The following is a 21,043-nucleotide window of genomic DNA, read 5'->3' on the forward strand; positions in this document are numbered from 1 at the left end:
CTTTATCTTGCAAACAAATATCCCATGTGGAGGTGCAGTCACATGACACCAACAGCCAACTTTCTTTTGTCTTTGGAACTACTTTGATGACATCAGATAGGTTGAGAACAAATTCACTTAGATTGAACTGATTCTAGCCAGATAACACCTACATTCACCTACTTTATAGTCCAAAAAGATGGTGAACTCTGTCACACAAGCAAAATGCTCCCTTGCGTTAACTTGCTCGTTTTTGTTCCAAACAGATTAGTATTAAGTACATACAGCCTAGGTACCGAGCTGATACATGCCATACAGAGAGCATGATACAGAAGATACTAGCTCATGTATATTGCCATGTGCAAAGACAGGTTGTTGTTGTTTTTCTGCCCAGACTCTTACATAAAAGTATTATTTAATCCTCCCTGCAAACCTGCCCATTGGGTCCCTTTGAACAGATGATGAAATTGAAGATCAGAAAGGTTAAATAATGTCTTTAAGTTCTCAGAGGCAGTAAATGTTGGAGGCAGCCTTTGAACCTAGATGGGTTCAGCCCATATTCCATGCTTTCAACGGGGACACTTCTAGAATGAAATGGTGGGAAAGATGAAGGCTGGAATAACAAAAAGGAGTCCTCAACAGTCCCGCATTTGTAACCGGCGGGTTATAATGTAAGGCCTGCCCGAGACAACTGTGTTTTCTAGGACATTTTCAAGCTACATGTATCAAACAGTTCACATAGAGCAAATCTTAAGGAGAAAAAGGCAAAATGCAGATTCATTAGTGCATCACAAGGTACACACACTAAACTGTAACTTGAAAATATGAAAACCCATTGTCATCTATTTCAGAAACTGGACCATCCTGGTATCATAAAAGTACAAAAGTAAATATAAATTCACCAAGAAGAGCTGCACAAAACACTCGTTTTATGTGTCACATGAGTAAATAATCAACCCTGAACATAAATTTGATTCCAATTTCTATTCCTGGGGCAGAGACAAAAGTCGCCAATCAAAAGATCTAAGTAAAACAGTGTGTCAGTGTGAGGCCTTGGCCAAGCTTCCTAAGCTGCCATGTTTCTCGATCCTTTTGTTTCTTTGTTAGCTTTATGTCAACCAGCATCTGTCTGTGTTTATCCCACCAGCCGCATGAGCTCACTAATTACCTTTAATCATACTTATCTCCAATGCATCTTTACCTTCACATACATCCTGTATGCAGGCAAACCAAGTGCTGGAAGTCTGAGGTTGGGAAGACACTGGAATAGGAAGTCTGTACTTCCTCTAACCTTGACAATGCAGAGTGGATGGATCAAAAAATAAACAAATAAACAAAAACCCCACAAAAAACAAAAAACCAAAACCAAAAACCAATCTACATCTGCCTCCACTACTAGCCAAAGGACTTCTGAGACTTGATTCCTGGAGAGCTGGACAGTGTTAGTGTCCACCAAAGTCAACTGCAGTCTTCTCATGGGTAGTAGATTCAAGGTGATGAGATGATCCTCATTGACTCTGATATAATAAATAAAGATTGCTAAATAGCACCGCACAGACAGGTGCATTCTTTGAAGGCCAGGGGCCGGTGTTCTATGTCTTTTCTAGTTCCCACAGCACCTAGCTTAGACTTGGACTCCATGGACAAGTGGGCACTGGGATGCAGTCGCATACACTTAGGCCACTGACTTCCTTAATATTAGAGAGGCTGAAGGCACACATTTCACATCCGCTACCCACTAATTTTATCAGCTATCTTGAGGCCAGGTCAAGGGAGTTTAAACTCTATGGATAGTCATATAAACTGAATGACACTAGGTAGCCCTAGGTAGGAATTTTTACTTTATCAAAAAGGCGAGAGAGAATGAGGAGGTATATATATTCTTCCCACCTTCTCACTAGAGAAATCCTATGACAGCCTTGATTTTCCACTGAGTGACTCAAAAGGGAACTGTTTTCCTATCTTCTGAGTTAGGGAGCGCTTCCAGATAATTAAATTTGTGGCTTACTGTCAGAACGGACTGTATAAAAAAAAATAAGACATGAAATGCATAGAACTATAACTTCCCTGGATATTGTCTTTAACGTGGGGACTCGTGATCCACATATTTGCAATAAATATGTTGGACACCTTAGGCAAGTTACTTCTTTTCTGTGCTTCAGATCTGTCATTCATGCATTCCTTCAACATTCAACACTTATTCAATGACTGTACTACATGGTATTACAGAAACTATGAGAAGAAATACAAGAAACCATCTTAAGCTTATAGGCTAGTGAGTTGTTGTCAGCTTTAAGTAAGATAATGCAAATATAGTGTAGAGGCAGAGATTGCTAACGCTCTAGGACTCCTCTTCTTCCAAGGCACACAGTTAGACTACATTTCCCAGCCTCCCTTGCTGTTAGGTATGGTCATGTGATTTCATTCTGGCCAATGGAATGTAAGCCCAGTGATAAGTACTATTTCCAGGCAGGGAGCATGACTGATCCTCATCTTTTTCCACCATCAACTGATGGAGAGGGTACTATGAACTAAGAGGAAGGCACAGTGACAAGATGGAAGGAGGCTGAATAACCCCACGAAGGCTGGCCCCCTGTCATCCTCAACTAGACTGTGATGAGAGCAATAAATCTGGAAGTTTACTCATTACATTAAGGATTTGTATTTAACCAGTACAAATCCTCAGCAACATCTGGCCCATTGTAAGCACTAAATACATTATACTATAGCCATTGGAAAATATATTCCTAGCTCACTCGCTGTATGTTTTATAAGACCAAGGAGAAAAAGAAAAAAAAGAAAGAAACAAGGAAGGAAGGAAATAATATTGAGGTCTTTTAAATAGCTCTGTATAAACTTTATACTTGGGTGCCATTTGGTCATCTACAACCCTAGGGAAATATTTCCAAATGCCAAATTTCCTCCACAACCGAATGAAATTTCTGCATGGATTTACCATGCCAAGGTCTTTCTCTGAGCTATACTGGGCCGCGGCTGTCACTTGGCCCAGCTGCCTCCCCCGCGTCAGATCACTGCCGCACCTGCTTTGGATGGGGGCCCGCTGGTAGGGATGGGGGAGTAATTTGCCACGATTTTACCAAAGCAGATATTAAAACTGGGAGAAATAGTCCATGCATTATGAGGTCGGTTCACATGTGGCGATCACTTGGCAGAGAAAGACATGTATCACTTTGGGGGCTAATCCTCGTGGAGTGAAACAGGGGGAGCTCCAGGGTACGATACCGGCACATAAACCCCAGCTAGCTAGTCAGTAAGAATCAGCCACCTCAGATATTCCAGTAAATGAAATGCATCTCTACTTTCTACTTAACAAAAGTTAACTCTTCTCCTCCTTTGTATTTTTAAAATTACAGATATAACACATTTGTTGTAGCAAGTCAAATATGCAGAAGTAAAAACAAAAGAAGTTAATTTTTCTCTCTTCTTAAATCACCCCTGTCTTCTGGGCAATTGGTATCATTTGGAGTCTGTCCTTCCCCACTTATTTCATCTTCAGACAAACAAATGCACATTTTTAGGGTTAACCCCTCCAGCTCTGCACCTCTGAATTTTTTTTTTCTGGCAACATAAATAAGATTACTCAATGTATATTGCTATTCAAATTGCTTTATCTAACCTAACAATTTATTATGAATACCCTCCCAGGTGAGTATATTTACCTCTAACTTATTTTTTTAAACAGTTGTATATACCTGTATATTACCTGCTAATACACATTTGCTGGATTTCAAACATAGTCAATTTTAAATGTTAATAATTGTTGATTTTTTTTTGAGGAAGGTGAAATGCTAAAAAGACCAATCGATATCAGGAAACGTTCTGACTTAAGCAAGTTCCCGCATGAGAAACTGGGCTCTTGCGAGGTCTCGGTACTAGGAACACTCACAGTGGAGCCTTCTCCCCTCTACAGCGCCTTGGCCTGACCTGACATTTGGCATCTCTGCCATGCACAGTTGTCTTGCCACTTCTCAGCTCTGGCTCACCAAGGGAAGGAGAGAGAGAAGGCGCTGCAGGCATTAGCGCACTCCCTTTGTTCTCTGGGCTGAGGTCAGATGGAATAAATCAATCAGATTCCACGTCCAAGTCCCTTCAACGTCCGGGAGGCATCTCCCCCAAGTGTGCACTGCCCATCTTTTAATTGCGTGTGAGAGTCAGCAGGAGCAAAACAGAACCAAAGAGCCCCTTTGGGTGGTAAGGCACGTCTCCCAGGAACCCCTCAGCGGTGTGGGTTCTCTGCGTGTTCCGAGGTTATCCACATTTTAGGTGAGAGCAGCCAGTCCAGACTCTTTGGGGCTAACAGGAGATGCCACTTTTGGTCATTTGCTCTGCCAGGCCTGTCCTGGGCACTTAACATATATCACTGGATCCTTCTTGTGCTATATGAGGTAGCTACTACCAGCATTCTACAGAGGAGGAAGCCGAGGCTCAGAGAGAGCCTGTGGTTTGCCCGAGGTCACCCAGCTTCAGGGTATAAGCGGCATGAGAGTGGGCTTCCTCAGTTAGCCACACAGCCTGGGTGTACCTGCAGGTGCCATGACTGTCTATAGCTTCTCTACAGCTGTCCTGGCCTCCTACGCTGAGCCGTGCTGTCAATGGATTCATCTTTCCCAGGCCTCTGGAGTCCATGAGACTTGGACCCTAGGTGGACTGTGCAAGACACAGCTCAACAGCTCTGCTATAACCCAAAGAGACACTCAAACTCTCTGCCCAATGCCCCCCAAAGTCTGTAAATACAGACTCTTTCAAGTCTACTCAAGCATTCTAATGAGAATAACAAGGTTTTAGACCTAAGAACACCCTGAAGATCATCCTTTCCAGACCTGTCAGTTTGTAGATGAGGAGACAGGCTGGTGAGTAGGTCTAGCTGAGTGGGTGACCGGTGGTGGTGCAGGAGGAGAATGATAGCAGTGGCTAGGGAATGGGGTGGAGCAAGGCTGCAAGCTATGGCCTGTGGGCTGACCCAGTCCTCCACCTGTTTTTGTAAATAAAGTTTTATCAGAGCACAGGCACATCCATTTGCTCACGGATTGACTATGGCTGGCTCTGCACTACAACATCAGGGTTGAACAGCTGTGACAGAGACTGCATGGCCCCCAATGTCTAAAATATTTACTCTCTGGCCCTTTACATGAAAATGTTTGCCAACCCCAGGGAAAGACACAGACACACGGGTTGATGTAAGTTATCGGTAACTTTCTAGTGCTTAGAGCAAGGGTTAGGTTCATAGGTGTTTGCTGTAATATGATGCATTAATGACCAAAAGCTACATATGGGCTATCACTGATCATATATCATCAAGCAATTATCATGATTAAATTCTGTGCACTCACAAATAGAGAGGAAGGAGGGGAGGGAGGAAGGAAGGAGCCATTTAGCCCTGATGAAGATTTAAATGGCTCTTTGTCACCTACACCTGACTTTTCCCCATGGTAGCACAGTGCCCAAAGAGTGTTGCAGAAGAGGACAAAAGGTAGCAGGCTGGGTAAAGGAGATTCTTCAGGAAGAGGGCAGGATGGATATACTGGGTTCCATGAGGCTGGAAGGGACATGGCCAAAGGAGACAAGGGATTCCAAAGAGGAGGCTCTGAAGGATAGTCACCAGTTAATTTTTCAGCTTCATTCACAAGGGTCCTCTGGTGCCACCAGAGTGGTACGAGGGGCCAGGTGTCCCAGGTTTTGGCCAGGGTCTTCCTGCTAGCTGTCGTGTCCAGGCTGCCCTTCGAATGCTAGCAGCATAGAAGTCCTGCGGGGCATTCTCATGGGTAACTGTGAATGTTTATTAAGGCATTCCGGGCCGTGGCGTGTATCGCTTGCTTTAATTTAATCCTGGGAACAATCCCGTGAAGCAAAAAATACCGCTATCCACGACGTGTTAGACATGAAGCTATAAGAATCCCAGGGGGCGAGTCGCTCACCCAGAGACGTCAAGCTGGTGACTGGTGAAGCTGAATTCAAATCCAGGCCCATCTAACTCCGAATCCCACACTCCCCTGCTCTGTTACACTGCTCGGGGCCAGGGATACCCCTTCACAAGCTGCCTCAATAAAAGCATGGTTTTTACCTTGCTTGTGGTGGCGTGGGCATGGGAGCATTGTGACACTTCGAGGAGCAGCTTTGGGCACTGACACCCTACCTCAGCAGATGACGGGGGATTTGCACATTCAAAGAAATGCTTCAGTCCCTGGTGAGAAAGTTCCCAACAGCTTCAATTAGGGAATAGTCACAGTTCATTGACGCCTGATGCTCACGGGGCAGCTTCATTGTTTTATATGTGAAAAATGAGGAAAGGGCTGGAACCCCAGCATCAGGGAAACGATGAAAGACTGAGAAGTATTTCCAAAGTCATGCGAACCGAAAGGTCAATTCGGGGGGCGGGGGAGACGGGGGGAAAGAAGCAGCTGAGAAGTATTTGTAGCACCAGTGAGAAGAGCCTGTGATGTCCACTAAAGGAAACCATGACTGTGAATTTCAGGGCATCAAGACCCTGTCAACACAGCTAATCCCTACGGATGTTGGCTGAATACGCCTTCGATGACCAAACAAGTGCCCTGTGCAAACCGTGTCAGCCTTCAGCAGGCCAATTTGTCCTCACATTACACACTCTGCTGGCTCTGTTGCTAGACCCCCAGATCGAGGATCCACGGCAAGTGTCCCCCCAACCTGGCGAGGGTTGACACAGCATGTTTAATAAGTCAACAGAATTCAGAAACCACCACCGGATTAAGAAGCGGTTTTATTTTGGTGCCCTGGACTTCAAGCAGATTAAATAATCAAAAAGACCGAGGCATCGGGGTCATGTTTGCATGCTACAGCTGTTCACGGAGGTTTGACAAACATTCTTTCTGGGGCTCGTCGCCTGAATGGGAAAGGCAAGGACGATCTTGGCAAGGCTGACACTTTAAGAAAGAAGAGGGGGCACAATCGAAAGATCCTCTTATGGAAAACAATCCGAGTCAGATGGAGTCGGGGGTAGGATTGCTTAAATACGTGATCCCTGAAAGCGACAACAGTGTTCTGCATGGAAGAAAAGCACAAGCTTTTCTGTCCTGAAAAGTTGAATGACAAGCTGGATTCTGAGATCACCATGCCCTCAGCGTGTGCATCTGCAGATTCATAAAGGTGGGCTACAGGTTCCACGAGGAAGCCTGTGGAAACTCAGCCATGGAAGGTGAGCCAGGATTAATCCCCCTGCACCTTAGAAAAGTTCTCTCTCCGTGAGAGGAATGGGGTCCCCTCAACAAGGTATCTGTGGGAAACTTAACTTTGAAGTTGCCTTTCTCTAAAGACCAAACCTATAAAAAGTCTCTAGTGGGGGAATTTCTGTTTGTGCCATGTTGGGTCAGAAGAAGGACGTGGGGACATATGTACCCAGCCATGATGGGATATGCAGTTGGCATGTCATGGGCCATTTCATAGAAAATAATAGCACTTCAAGTTGGAGTTTACTAATCATCCCCTTGGGCAGGCCGGGGGAGTGGGACTCAAGGAAGAATGAGCAAACTGGCCAGAAGCTCAGAAAGACAAGCCTGTCGTTAATAGATTAATGGATTCTATGGAAAACTTGTTCTCTGATTTAAGATTTGTATTGACTCTTCTCTCCCAGGAAGGTGCATTGGCTTTGAAAGGAGTCATTTAGATTATTTGCAAAATTATAGAAAGGAAAACAAGGATTTTGTTCTTTTATATTTCGGAACAGGGAAGGGGACTGTGATGTTCCGCATCCCTTGAGCTAAACAAAACTGAGCAGAATCTTCAGAAGGCTCTCCAGGTATCTTCCCTGTTGCCCTCAGTGCCGTTCCCATCAGTAGAGAATTCAAGGGTCTAGTGCACTGGACAGCCACATTGTCTATTTCCCTAGTTAAGGCCAAAGCTGGACAAACAACCTCTTCCGGGAGCTTTCTTTATGAGTAGATAATCATCTTGAGTTTTAAATATTATTGCATGGCCTTGTGAATTCTTCTACCATTTTCACAAAATGTTCTTGACAGATATTTGCTATATTTAGAAATTCAAGACACAGAAAAAAAAGGGCAGGAAGTGATACAGCTACTCTGGAGAATGATCTAGCAGTATCTAAAAAAATGTCAGCTCAGCATCCTCTCTGAACCCTGCAAGGAGGCTCCTACTGATTCTGGAGACCCTCTTCGTAATTTCTGCATGGCCAAGTTCTGTGCAAGGATGTTCTCTGCAGCATCGTTTATGGTGAAGGAAAACTGCAGCAACTCAAATGTCCATCAGTAAGGGAGTGGCTAAATATTAAATTTGGCATGGTGTCACCATGGAATGGTCTATAGCATTTACAAGGAATGAATGAACTCTCTCTATACCTACATGGATAGATCAGTTTTGAGTGAATAGAGTAAATGGCAAAATGAGACATGCCAATGACTATTATGTATGCAGAGTTTTAAAAACCACTATATAAAACATTACATACTGTGTGTGTGTGTGTGTGTGTGTGTGTGTGTGTGTGTGTGTGTGTGTGTGTAAAAGTTTGACAAGTGGTAAAGCACAGCAGGTAAGGATCCTGACAGACTCTGGAAGCAGACTGGTTTCAAATCATGATTCTACTACTCACTATTTATATAACCTTGGACAAGTGGTTCAGCTTCTCTGTGCCTCAGTTCCCTTGCCTTTATAATGCAGATATAATAGAACCAGATTTACAAGGTTATGAAGATTAATATATAATATACCATTATATATAATTATATAATAATAAATATATTAATTGATGTATTATAATATACAATAAATGGTAATATATTTTATATAATTACATAGTTTTGATATATATTATAATATAATACTATATAATTATAATAATACACAATTATATGTACTATTAATTAGTTTTATATATATATATACTAGTAATATAATATTATAATGCCCTTATAATGGTGCCTGGCTCAAAACCTGTGCTACATGACTATTTGCTGTTGTTATTATTAAGTATTGCTTTTTTAAAGGCCTAGAGGGATATGTCAGTAATGGTAGGGGTGAGGAGGCTTCATGTTGGAAAACATGACTTGGGGGCTAATCAAAGGGATTCCAACTGTATCAGTAATGCTTTTTTTCTTTAAGTTAAAAGAAAAAAAGATGAAAAATATGATAACCTATGAATGATTGACAGAATTGTGTTACAGGAATATGGGTATTTATTACATGCTTTTCTGCATTTTTAAAATCTCTTTTTTTTTTGCATTTTTAAAATCTCTTGAATAAAAAGTGAGACAATCACCATCCATGGAATTATTACACCTGCAAAGATGCACATCAATACGTAGGAATACTTTAAAACCGCCTGATCCAAGATGGTAACCATTAGCACCATGTGGCGATTTAAATTTAAATTAATTAAAATTAAATGCAAATAAAAATTCAGTTCCTTGGTTGCAGAAGTCACATTTCAAGAGCTCAGTAGCCACATGTAGCTAACGACTACCATACTGGACAACAGATGCAGATCATTTCCATCCCCACAGCAAGTTCTACTGGATAGCACTGATCTGGAGCTTACTTTTCAGAAATGTGACTATCTGATTGGCCTATCATTCTTCTAAACTCCTGGTCTCAGATAATTCTGCTGTGCCCTACAACAGGCATGGGCCCCCTAAGATATTTTTCACCTTCCTACATGATATCCATTAAATCTTCCACCTTCCATTTACCGAGCCACTAAGAAAGTATCTTTTCCCAGGCTCTGACAATCGCACAGCAGTTGACCCCACGGGGGGATGTACCCAAGCCAGCCCGACTTTCCTAAGGATGCGGAATGACAGAACCCCTCCTACAGGTTGTAGGAGGTGTTCACTGGCCCTGAGTCACATTACTTGTGATTTCGAAGGTGAACTCACAGTGCCAACATTGCTTACAAATTGGTTTCGCATCTCAGTTTCCTTTTTGTTCCTCGCAGGTGAACTGCTTCTGCTTTCGGGCGTGATTGTTCTGCTCCGGCTGGCGGGTGGCTGCCCAGAGATGTGCCGCTGTCACTCGTCTTCACATTCTGTAGACTGCGGCCGGCAGGGGCTGGCTGAAGTCCCTCCAGATTTGCCTCCGCAGACTCTAACACTGCACTTGCAAGATAACCAGATACGCCAGCTTCCTGCGTTCGCATTTAGGGCTGTGCCACATCTCAGGACCCTGAACTTGTGGAACAATTCCCTCTCGCATCTGGCCCCTGGGGTTTTCCATGGACTCCAGCACTTGCAGGTCTTGAACCTAACCCAGAACTCCCTGCATTTTCTGGAAAGCAGGCTTTTCCACTCCCTCCCACAGCTGAGGGAGCTTGATTTGTCATCAAACAACATAAGCCACCTTCCCACATTCCTGGGGAGGCCTTGGGAGAACCTGACCGTATTTGCAGTTCAACAAAACCAGCTTCAGCAGCTTGATCGAGCGCTCCTGGAATCCATGCCCAGTGTGAGGCTTTTGTTTCTCAAGGACAACCTCTGGAAATGCAATTGCCACTTGCTCAGTCTTAAACTCTGGCTGGAGACATTTATCTATAAAGGTCAGTCACGTCTACTTGGAACCACCCCCCCCCCCCCAGTCTGTGTGTTACCAGCCTAGGATGAACCTCATCTCTTGTTTGCATTAGAAGGAACGTTGAGTGTGCAAGGGGCCCGTGTAAGCTTTTTCACACTGATGTCATTTTAGGGTATGGCAAGAGAGGCAGTGAGTCATTAGAGGGTGTTTAAATTCATGATTTAAATTCATCTACAAATATGATTCATGGAGGTAACTTTCCACTTTTTGATTAACAACATTATTTATCTGAGAGCTGCGGGCCCTTAAGAAGGAGGGAAATTCACCCCCTGAATAATTGCTCAACTCCAAAGTGGCACAAAATTCTAATTTTCAAGTGTGATCCAGCATGGTCTCTCTCCTTCGGATTTCTCCCCCTGTGTATGCTTCTACCAATCTTCCCCGAGATTATCCCTTCTGCTTTAGCAAATACCGCTGTTACTGAAATTGGATGCAGCAGGGACCCCTCCTAAAATTACTTACTATTTCTTTAACCAGATGATAAAAATCAAAGCAAAAGAATCTAGAATATTAAAGATGAGGGTTCTGGAAACCACCCAGGGGTCACCTAACTACAGCCCAAGAGCCAAATCCAGCCCATCTCCTGTTCTTGTAAATATTTATTGCAACACATCTATGCTGATTTATCATGTGTTGTCCTTAGCTATTTTGCACCACAAGGGCAAAGCTGAATAGTTGTGTATGGCAAAGCTTAAAATATTAACTACTTGGCTCCTTGTGGAAAAGTTTTCTGACCCCTTCTAACTCAATACTAGTCTATAATAAATGGGATGATCAGTGGCTTCCCCAGGATGACAGATTAGAAGCACAGAGAAAAATAGAATGAATGATTGTTGGGTCTTAGCCCCACATTCTTTCCTCTACATCACAGTGCTTCTTTCTTTTTAATTTTCAAGCATCATTCATTCATTCCTGTGTTTTGAGTACCACTTATGAGCCAGGCACTTTTCTAGATGATGTGAAAAGGTGAACAAGAAAATCTCTACCATCACGGAGGTTACACTCTGGTAGCAAAAACAGACGTTAAAGTAAGATAGCCGATCAATAGCCAAGTTCAGACAGCTTTTGGTGCTAAGGACACAAGGAGGCAGAGTGAGGGGAGAGACAGCAACCGGACGGGAGTTCCATTTCAGATAGGAAGGATAGGGAAGGCTTCTCCAAAGAGGTGGCATGGCTGAGCAGCCCCTGAACAATGAGGAGAAATGAGTCATGAGATAATTGGGGAAAAGGATAGAAACTACAAAGGGCCTGACAGGGGACTAAGCTCGGCTTGACTGAGAGACAGAAAGAGGCCCGCAGAGTGGTGAGAACAGAAGGGACGCAGCGAGCAGACAGAGATGAGGCAACACAAGTACTCACGGGCCAGGTCATGTAGAAACGTGCAGAGCAGGCTGAGTCACTTGGGTTTTATTTTAGATGAAATGGAAATCTCTTGAAGAATTTTAGTCAAGGGAACAATATCTAACTAGTTTCAAAAGCTGACTCTGGTGACTTGAGGGAGAGCAGACCCTAGGCTGCAGAAGAAACAGCAAGGGGATGAGGGAAGAAAGTGATTTCAATCATTCAGGGAAGAGAAGATGGTAGCCCAGACCAGGGTCACGAGAAATGATGAACTTTGGGGATATATCTGGAATACTGAATTGATAGAAATTGCTAATGGATTGGAATGGGAAATGACTGGGAAAAAAAAGAGTATATTAAGGGAAATTCGATCTGTTTGATCCTGCAAGATTAACCACATACATAGCGATTCCAGGGGCTGATAAGGGGCAGAATGGGGGTGGGGTCTTGGCCCTGCATTCTTTGGCAAGTAGGCAAGTATGTGGTGGAGATGGTAAATTGAGAGTTGAATCTGGGGCAAGTCAAGTTCAGGGTGCCCATTACATATCCAAGGGGTGCCGCTGTGTTGGCGGCTGTATGTTTGAACCCCTAGCTCAGAAAGATCTCAGAGCTATAGACATGAATTAGGGGGTCAATACAGTCTGGATGGTTGCAGCAGTTACACAGAAGGAAGGGGGAGAGAGCACAGCGTGAATTCAGTTATACAATATTGAGTTAAGAATCCTTCTCAACAATATAATAGCAAACAGCCTATCCCTAGTCAACTAATCTTCAAGTTGACCTACAACAGGGGGCATAGACTGTGGAAAAAATTGTTCTTATAGGACGTTGCAAATAAAACTTTTCACATCTAGAGGTGAAGTGGCTTTAGTTACCGTGTTCTGACTAAATGCTAAGCGTAAGTCAAACCATTGCAGAAAGAGTTTTCAGCAAAGAACATTTCTTGACAAGATAGTTTCCAGGTCCGGGACACTAGAAACAACATGGGATAGGAAATAGGAATTAGCTCCTCTACTCTGCCACAAATTCAATGGTGACCTCTGGACAAATTAATGTTCCCCACCCCACCCCCAACCAGCTGTCAGTGTCACAGGTGAAAGCTGACAGAGTGAAGCCAGAGAGTTCCTGAGGCCCATTCTAATTCTCAGACTCCCTGAGGAATAATATATATTGGGTAAGGCAAAATAGGCATTGGCCAATGCCTTATTTTTTTAAAGGATACATAAATAAATACAAACAGTAAAGGTATTAGTCAGGACAGGCTGGTTGGCATGACACCCATGTCGGTCATGGTCACAATAAAAGTCTTTTGCTCACTCGTGTTAGACCCAAGGGAACTGGAGGCTAGGGTTGAGTCCCATGCAGTCATTCAGGGACATAAGCTCCTTCCAGCTTCTAATGCTGCCACTTTACCACGTGGCCTCTAAGGGCATCACCAAATAGGAACAGATCACATGGAGGATGAAGCAGGGGATTTTGTGGCCTAAAAGTGGCATTCATTGGCTCCATGGACCACAACTCAGTCCCCAGACTGACCACAAAGGATGGAGAAATTTTGCCTTCCCATGGGCCCAAGAGCCAAAAAAAACGTGCTTTGATGAATACCTACTAAATGTCTCCTTCACAAAAGCATGCACATAGATTTTGTGATTAGTATTGCTCTCTCTCCATTCAAGAGTAAACAAATCACCTTCATGTCAAAAGCTAACTGTATTGAACATTTATAGCTAGGCATTGTGCTAAATACTTGACCTACTTCACCCAACTGAACCTCAAAGTGATCTTGTGATATGATTTTTCATTATTACCCTCCCTCCCACTTTCCAGATGAGCAAGCAGAGGCAAAGAATGGCCAACTGCAAGTAATAGACTCAAGATTTGAATCCAATTTCTTCCAGGACACTGGTAAAGAGCTACTAGTGGCCAGATGGGGGATAATAAGGGCTCGGCAAGCTGGGACTTCTTACGTTATCAGCTTCCATGGATCTAGAAGAGAGGGGGACCCACAAGCTGTCATCAGCAGATTTGCCTCCTGGGGGGGCACAGCCCCTGACTTCCAGCTGTGTCCCAGGCTCTAGCCTGGGTATTTCCTTGGTGCTGTGGGTCCCAAGGCCATGCCTCCCACCCTAATATTGATCAGCAGGAAGCCTGAAGCTGGAGAAGATAGTGCTTAAGCCTGGAGTGATTGGGTGAACCACCCCAGTCTAGGAATGAGTCAGTGACAGAAATGCTGGTCCCACGGCAGGCAGCCTTTCTTCCCCTGGGGGGAGTCTCCGTGTTCTCTGGCCAGATTGAATATTGTCACTACTTCTCAAAGCCCCACACTCCATTTCAGTTTCTCTGGCCTTCTGCCTTACAACAAATTCCTGGGCAGAGGCATGAACTGGTCCCTGAGGCAGGGATCCTTAGTCTCAGCATAGCCTGATGGCACCTAGGGCCCATCAGAAGCAGCCACCCAGCACCTCTGGCCTCCTACATGTCAGCTCAGGAAAGGAGGAAATTCCTCTGTTACCTTTTTGCTTTAGAGTTGGGGCTCTGCCTCAGGGAAATCACCAAAGAAGCCGGAAGGGGCCCAAGTGACTCTAGCAGTAGGCGATTCAGTTTCAGGCAGTGGTGACAAAAAGGTGTGGGTTGAATGCTGCCATTGATCCTGGTGTGACTGGGGCCATGATAATGATGGCACTACAAAATGGCCCCATCTACTTATAGGGCCTCCTAGGACTTGGCTTATGAGGTTCAGAAGATGGTTGGAAGGCATTCAGCAAACTCTGCAAAGGAAAGTTATAATAACACTGAAGTGACCATCTCCTGCATGCGACTTTCTGATATGATTCCATAATCTACCTGTGGTGTGTACAAAGGCTCTCCAATCTAACTTGGCCAAAAGTGGTGCCAGGCTTCACAGCCCTCCTGGAGGAGGAGTTTATGGCAGCCAGAGGAGCTGAGCCACAGGTCATGCAGGCCAGGTTCTGCCCAGTCAAAGGGCTACACTGAGGGTCACTGCATTAACTCTGCTGATCTCAAGAGCCTGAGGAGGGAGAGGGAAGAGGGAGGAGGGAGTGGAGAGAGGCAGTGAGCACGGTGGGAAAACTGGGGTCAAGGGCTGGGCTGGGCCGGAGTGCCGATCTGCCCACTTACGACCTACCTGGGCGACCTTGGACAAGAATTACCCGTTAGAGCAGAGCTGTGAGGACTTATTGAACAGTCCTTTGTAAACTATCAAGTCAGATACAAATATAGTATTTTATGGCAAAAAGAAAAAAATTGTAGTCAGAGAAGTTAATTTGCCTAGATAGTAAATCAGAGGTCATATTTGGCCAGAATGAAATCTGTTAGCTCAGTGTACTTTCTAGAAAACAATCACCAGGCACCCAAATCCCCCCCTGAACAACACGAGTTTACATACCTGAGGAAATCAACCACCTTACAGAGAGTGGAAACTGGCTCTAATAACGTGTTGGAAAGTTCGGTTCTCAAATTACTGAATGTTCCAAGGCCCAAGGAGACATGTTAATTGTACTTAATCCCACAAACTAAACTAATATTACTGTCAAAGATACACAAACACTCAAAAGGCCATTGACCTTCCCATTTGGCATCACCGAAGAGTGTTGGTAGACACATTGGGTCCTTGTAATTAATGCACAACATCACAAAAAAGGACATTTGTCATATTTACTGGCTTTTGTTTTTTAAAGGGGGAGTAACAGACGGTGTCATCTGTGCGTCACCAGACACCTGGAAAGGAGAGGACCTCCTGAAGATCCCTCACGAGCTCTACCAGCCCTGCACTTTCCCTTCTCTGGATGTGGGGTCCTCCAGGGGGCAGCAGCTGGGTTCTGCCCACCGGCCTGTCCCTGGGCCTCCTGAGAGCCACAGCGCCAGGGAGCGAGACCCCTTGGAGTGTGAGCTCAAACCCAAGCTGAGGCCGGCCAACCTGCGTCACGCGGTGGCCACCATCATCATCACCGGGGTTGTGTGCGGGATCGTGTGTCTCATGATGTTGGTGGCTGCCATCTATGGCTGCACCTATGCAGCTGTCACAGCCCAGCACCATGGGGGACGCTCGGCTCGGACCAATGAGCCTGCGAAGATGGAAGGAAAAGAGCTGTGTGACAGCTCACCAGCCTGAGAGCCTCCATCTCCGAAAGGAAGAATCATCTTAGGCCCGAGAAAGTGTCTGAGTACGGCTGATGCATTCACTGCTAAGGTCTCACCTTGCTAAAAAAAAACCTGTCCACATAAATATTCCCTGGGGGGGGGGGGGAATATTATGTTGAGATTTTAAAAATACTGCATTTGAAATAGAGATGACACTTGTGCTCTGTGTCTGAGAAGTTACTGCAATTACTCTATGTGCGGGAAGGCAGGATGCAGGGAAAGGGAAGATACCCCTCTCAGGTACTCTTCCCTGCGTTCAGTTGCTTTAAAAGGGCAACAGAAACTCAAACACACGTGCTAGTCAGCATTCCGGGGAGCTTTATGGTCCATTGGAAAACTGCCCAATTTTGAGTGCCTGGGAAGAAGCTGGCAATCTTACCCGAGGGGCACTGAATGCCTCTATAATTCAAATTCATGTGAGATTGGTGATACTTTTAGATCTTGTGTATGTTATATATTTAATGGGAGAGTCTGTTGGTTGGGAATTGCAAAGCTTGCCACAAGAGTCAGATTATATTTAATTTTCTAAATCAGAAAGCCATTTGGGGCTTTCTAGGCCACAGAGGAAGAGGAGGGTTCCATGTTTGGATAATGGGACTCAGGCCCAGGGTCTGGGGAAGTTTTCAGATGCAAGGGTAAATAACATATAAACAAACACAAAGAGGACGGGGAGTTGGAATCCGGGGCACATGTTACCAAAAGGCTGTATCCACCAGGCGATTGGAACCTTCCATTTATAACTCTTACAGCAGGAATGAATTTAGGGTGGGCTGAGAGCAAGATAATGGCTTGTGTGTATCTGTATCTACACACACAGTGCACAGAGTGCACAGACTTGTACAGCCACACCCACACATAAACACACTCGGAGCAATCAGTTTACCCACTAATGAAATGCAGCCGTGGGCACGGTGGAAGCCAGCAGCTGTTGACCACCACCCAGATTGTCTACTCAATACTCTGGGAGAGGAAGAAGGAAGGAAGTCTGCAGAGAGTGGAAATTATCAAGAGACTCAAGATAGGTGGCAGCAGACATCCTGAACATTATTTAGGCCGAGGTTTAAAAAAAATCAGGTGTGGCTTGCTTTCCTCCACAGGCACAGTCCTAAAGAGTTGCATGCAAAGTGAATTTTTGTAAATTAAATCATCATTTTAATGCAGTAGGGGAGCTCGCTATTTAAAGGAGCCTTTCACGGAATCTTTCTGTAATGGCAATAATTGGCTCCAGATTTCTGCATTTTGTAAATGTGCATTTTCTCATGCTAGGTTTTCTTAAAATGTCATCTACCTGCTCCCTCTCACAATGCCCTATCTCATACTTAGAGTCACCTGTTAGTATTAAAATCATTTGACAGAGAGGAGTTAAGGACATGTCAAAAGCAAAGAAGGGCGAATATAGGGTCAGTGGTCCCTCCAGAGGCCTTGACAGACATCGCTAATCAATCCCAGCACTCCTCCCAGCTGAGCCCTGATGCAACACAGATGTCTTCTTAAGACAGCACTATAGGCAACCAGAACTAATCAATTGGAATCAGTTCAAAGGATAAAACACATTTGCCATTCAGGGTACTGGCTCTACCATCACTCCTTCAGGCCATGTAAAAATCAGTTTGGATCCTAAATTAGTAGTCCATTGCCTAACCTGGAATGTGACTGGGAGGTCCACACAAGCAGGAGTATTTTCTCCCTGTCCGAAGCTGCCAGAGCCTCAGCCAGTATACCCCACAGGACACACACCGATGCTCCCCTAAACATCACAGAGGCCATCTACACCTGCCCACAGTGCCTCACAACCAGCGTGGGCCCCGCATACCACAAGCTAAAGATAGACCACCTTAGAGCAGCAATTTTGCCACATGATTTTCTTGGGGGGAGGGGGGAGTATCAACTTTGGTGTTAATTTTTTTCTGAATGTTAAAATAAACTTGGATCTGTTGAGGAGTAGATTGAAAAACTAGCATGGATTTTCAGATCAAACGCAGGCCCCAGAGAAAGCTGGCTGTCCCAACAACTCCATCCCAAACGCTGGTGCCTCCTTTCTACTCTGCCTTGGGTGGCACTTCAGTGGGTAAGACTGCTCATCCGGACGAAAAAAAAAAAAATCATTCTTTCCCTTGCCGTGGACTCTAAGTCCTTGGCCAAGAAGGCAACATGACAAAGGAAATTTAGAAGATCTTTTTATATGTCATCCCCAGATCCCCATTTCACCAAATGTGTCCAGGCCTGGCACTAGGCACCAGGCATGGTGAGAGGTGTTCTCATGAGCATTCGTCATGTAATCCTGGCAACCAGTACCAAAATACTTGAACAGGTATTACATAAGCTGGGAGCTACCATGGCCAATAACGCCTGCTCCCTTTTGCTACTGTGACTTAAGACCGCAAGTGCACAGTGCTCTGCCAGAGGTCTGGTGATACTGCAGGTCAACTCCAACCCTCTGCCCACAGTGGGCATACGAGAGAGCTTCCAATACACCACAGCAAACCCTGAGTGTGGCTAGAATCCTCACTCATCAACACCCATGTCCTATTAGATTTCTAAGTACAGATGATAACTCAGGCAAATAGATTCCTGTTTTATGAATAGTCCTTTTGGAAAATGATTAAAACAATGCCTATGTATATTCAGATTTCTATCTTTTGCCTAGAGTCACCACAAACAGCAGTCGGCAATGAAAATAATTACTTACCCTGAAATGTCAACAGCCTCTCAGCACAGAAAAATAGAAATCAAATTGTTTAGATTAACAAATGCAGAGTTATCACTCGTTAATATGAGAAATGAAATGTTTTAACTATAAAAAACATTGCAGATGAAAGACCCAATTTGCAGGGTATTCTGTGAGAACCACAAATTATCTTTCACAAGGACTACAGCTCATGAGGGGTAATTTGAAAACGTCTCATAGATTATTTTCAGCTGCTTATTGCTGCTGTCATATTCATAAATTCCCCTCTATAAATGCCCTTCTATCATAGAGCCTTGCTGAGGATTTGCTGTGAACAAATTTCATGTATAGTATTGATTGTTTCTGAGCAAACCATCTAAAATACTGTTTTTTCATTATACTTAGTGGAACAGTATGACTATAGACTGGTGATTTTTGTTTTGCCAGAGATCACAAATTCACAATAGCAGGACCCAACAGATGCTGTAGCTGTCTGAAGTGAGGCATATAGAAAAGTGTGAAGAATATACCCTGCCATAGAAATTGCAGAGAAAGGAGACCTAGTGTCAAATCGATACCTGAAAAGCTTTTAAAACTAAGGTGAATATCCCTGACTTGCAGGAAAAATGTTGTGCCTAAGATGGATAAAATACAATGGACAACTGGGTGTTTTATTTTTCCTTACAAAAATGCAAGAGTGAGAAGCGATTCCCATGATTTCCTCCTGAAGATTCATAAAAATGAAATCTCATTACCTGAGTTACCCTAGAAATAAGACACTGGTGCCTTAGATCCTAAATATTAAAGGAAGTGGACAAATCAATTTCTAAAATAATCTATCCGTAGCACACATTAATACAATTATACAACTGTTAGAAACCTATACCTTTCAATTGGAAATCAGGAAATAATTGTTTCTGGTTTGGTTAAACCCACCAGTATATCCATTGCTAAATGTTATTGGACAGAAATCTACCAGCAAATGATATTCTAAACCCTATATGGCATCACTGGAATGTGGCTTATATGCATAACTTTCTGGAACTATCTTGTTTTCCCTTTCGATGAAAATACTTGCTTTCTTTTCTCTTTCTCTCTCTCTCTCTCTCTTCCTTCCTTCCTTCCTTCCTTTCTTTCTCAAATTGCAATGAAGTCTCAAAGAAACCCTCATTCCATCTGGAGAAGCTGCTTCATGGTCTACCACTCTCCTTTCAGATTCTTTTTTTTTTTTTTAAGATCTTATTTATTTATTTGAGAGAAAGAGAGAGCACAAGCCGGAGAGGCAGAGGAAGAGGGAATCTCAAGCAGACTCCCCTCTGAGTGTGGAGCCTGATGTGGGGTTTAGTCCCAGGACCCTGAGATCATGACCTGAGCCAAAAACCAAGAGTCAGACACTTAACCAACTGTGCCATCCAGGCGCCCTCCTTTCAGATTCTTAACTGGAGTATCCACACATACTTTTCACTCCATTGATACTAAATATTTATTTGGATGGACAGGATGTCACCGAATTACAAAGGCCCATCAAGAAGACCCAGAAAAGGAACCAGATGATTGGGCGTTGAGAAAATCCCTAGAGAGTATTTAGTTTAGGCCTGGCAAATTTGGGATAGCTGTGAGAACCAGCCTCCCTACCCATGCCAGACATCACTAATAGATTTTGGCAAATTTATCTTCTGAGCCCAGCCACGGCCTCAGAATCCTTTTAAGTTTGTTTTGCAGGTTCTCAGTACTGATCATCTGGAGTTAACAATAAAGGTGAAACCTATTTGTTACCCTGATATAGTTCTATGCTCTAATTTTACAAATAGAAGCATGGAAAAGGCACAGGACTTTTCTAAAGTCACACAGGTAATTAGTTATAGACTTGACAAGTGCAGCTGCAGGAACATGGGGTTAACATGGATAATACAACCCGAACCACCATTCTTCATGCATTCTGTGTGAACCGCAGTATCAAGATGATGACATTATTATATTAATTGTAATAACACATTCAAAATTTATTGAGCACCCAGTTTTGCATCAGTTGTTTCCCAAATATAATACTTTCATTTTCTCTAAGCCTCACACTGACTAAACCATGTGGGCATTTTACTGCCACGTTACAGTTGAAGAAAGACAATCACTGGATTTGGGTTATTTGTTCAAGGTTGTACCACTAGTAAGTAGTGGAGTAGGAATTTGGATGCAGGTCTTTCTAAGGCCAACACCCAACAACGTTTTTTGGGATGTGACAGGTTTGAAGAAGTCAGAGTTGGGATCCTTTCCTAGCACTACCGACACCTACCTTAAAATACGGCAGAGAAAAGAAACCCAACC

General features: G+C 43.9%; 2 protein-coding genes across 3 annotated transcripts in view; one reads left to right on the top strand and one right to left on the bottom strand.

Annotated features, from left to right (window-relative positions):
* The window catches only part of CACNA2D3 (calcium voltage-gated channel auxiliary subunit alpha2delta 3), an 889,368-nt gene that overhangs the window by 135,698 nt on the left and 732,627 nt on the right, over positions 1-21,043 (bottom strand). The gene's annotated exons all lie outside the window — the stretch shown is intronic.
* On the top strand, positions 6,510-16,024 carry LRTM1 (leucine rich repeat transmembrane protein 1). Its single transcript, XM_028124538.2, has 4 exons — positions 6,510-6,643; positions 7,110-7,168; positions 9,899-10,516; positions 15,591-16,024. Exons 1-4 carry the CDS (start codon positions 6,510-6,512, stop codon positions 16,022-16,024), a joined length of 1,245 nt encoding a protein of 414 aa, XP_027980339.2.

Source organism: Eumetopias jubatus, unplaced genomic scaffold, assembly GCF_037043125.1.
Source record: "Eumetopias jubatus isolate StellerSeaLion01/CBP00866 unplaced genomic scaffold, mEumJub1_p1.0 scaffold_1, whole genome shotgun sequence".
In the NCBI taxonomy this organism is placed as follows: domain Eukaryota; kingdom Metazoa; phylum Chordata; class Mammalia; order Carnivora; family Otariidae; genus Eumetopias; species Eumetopias jubatus.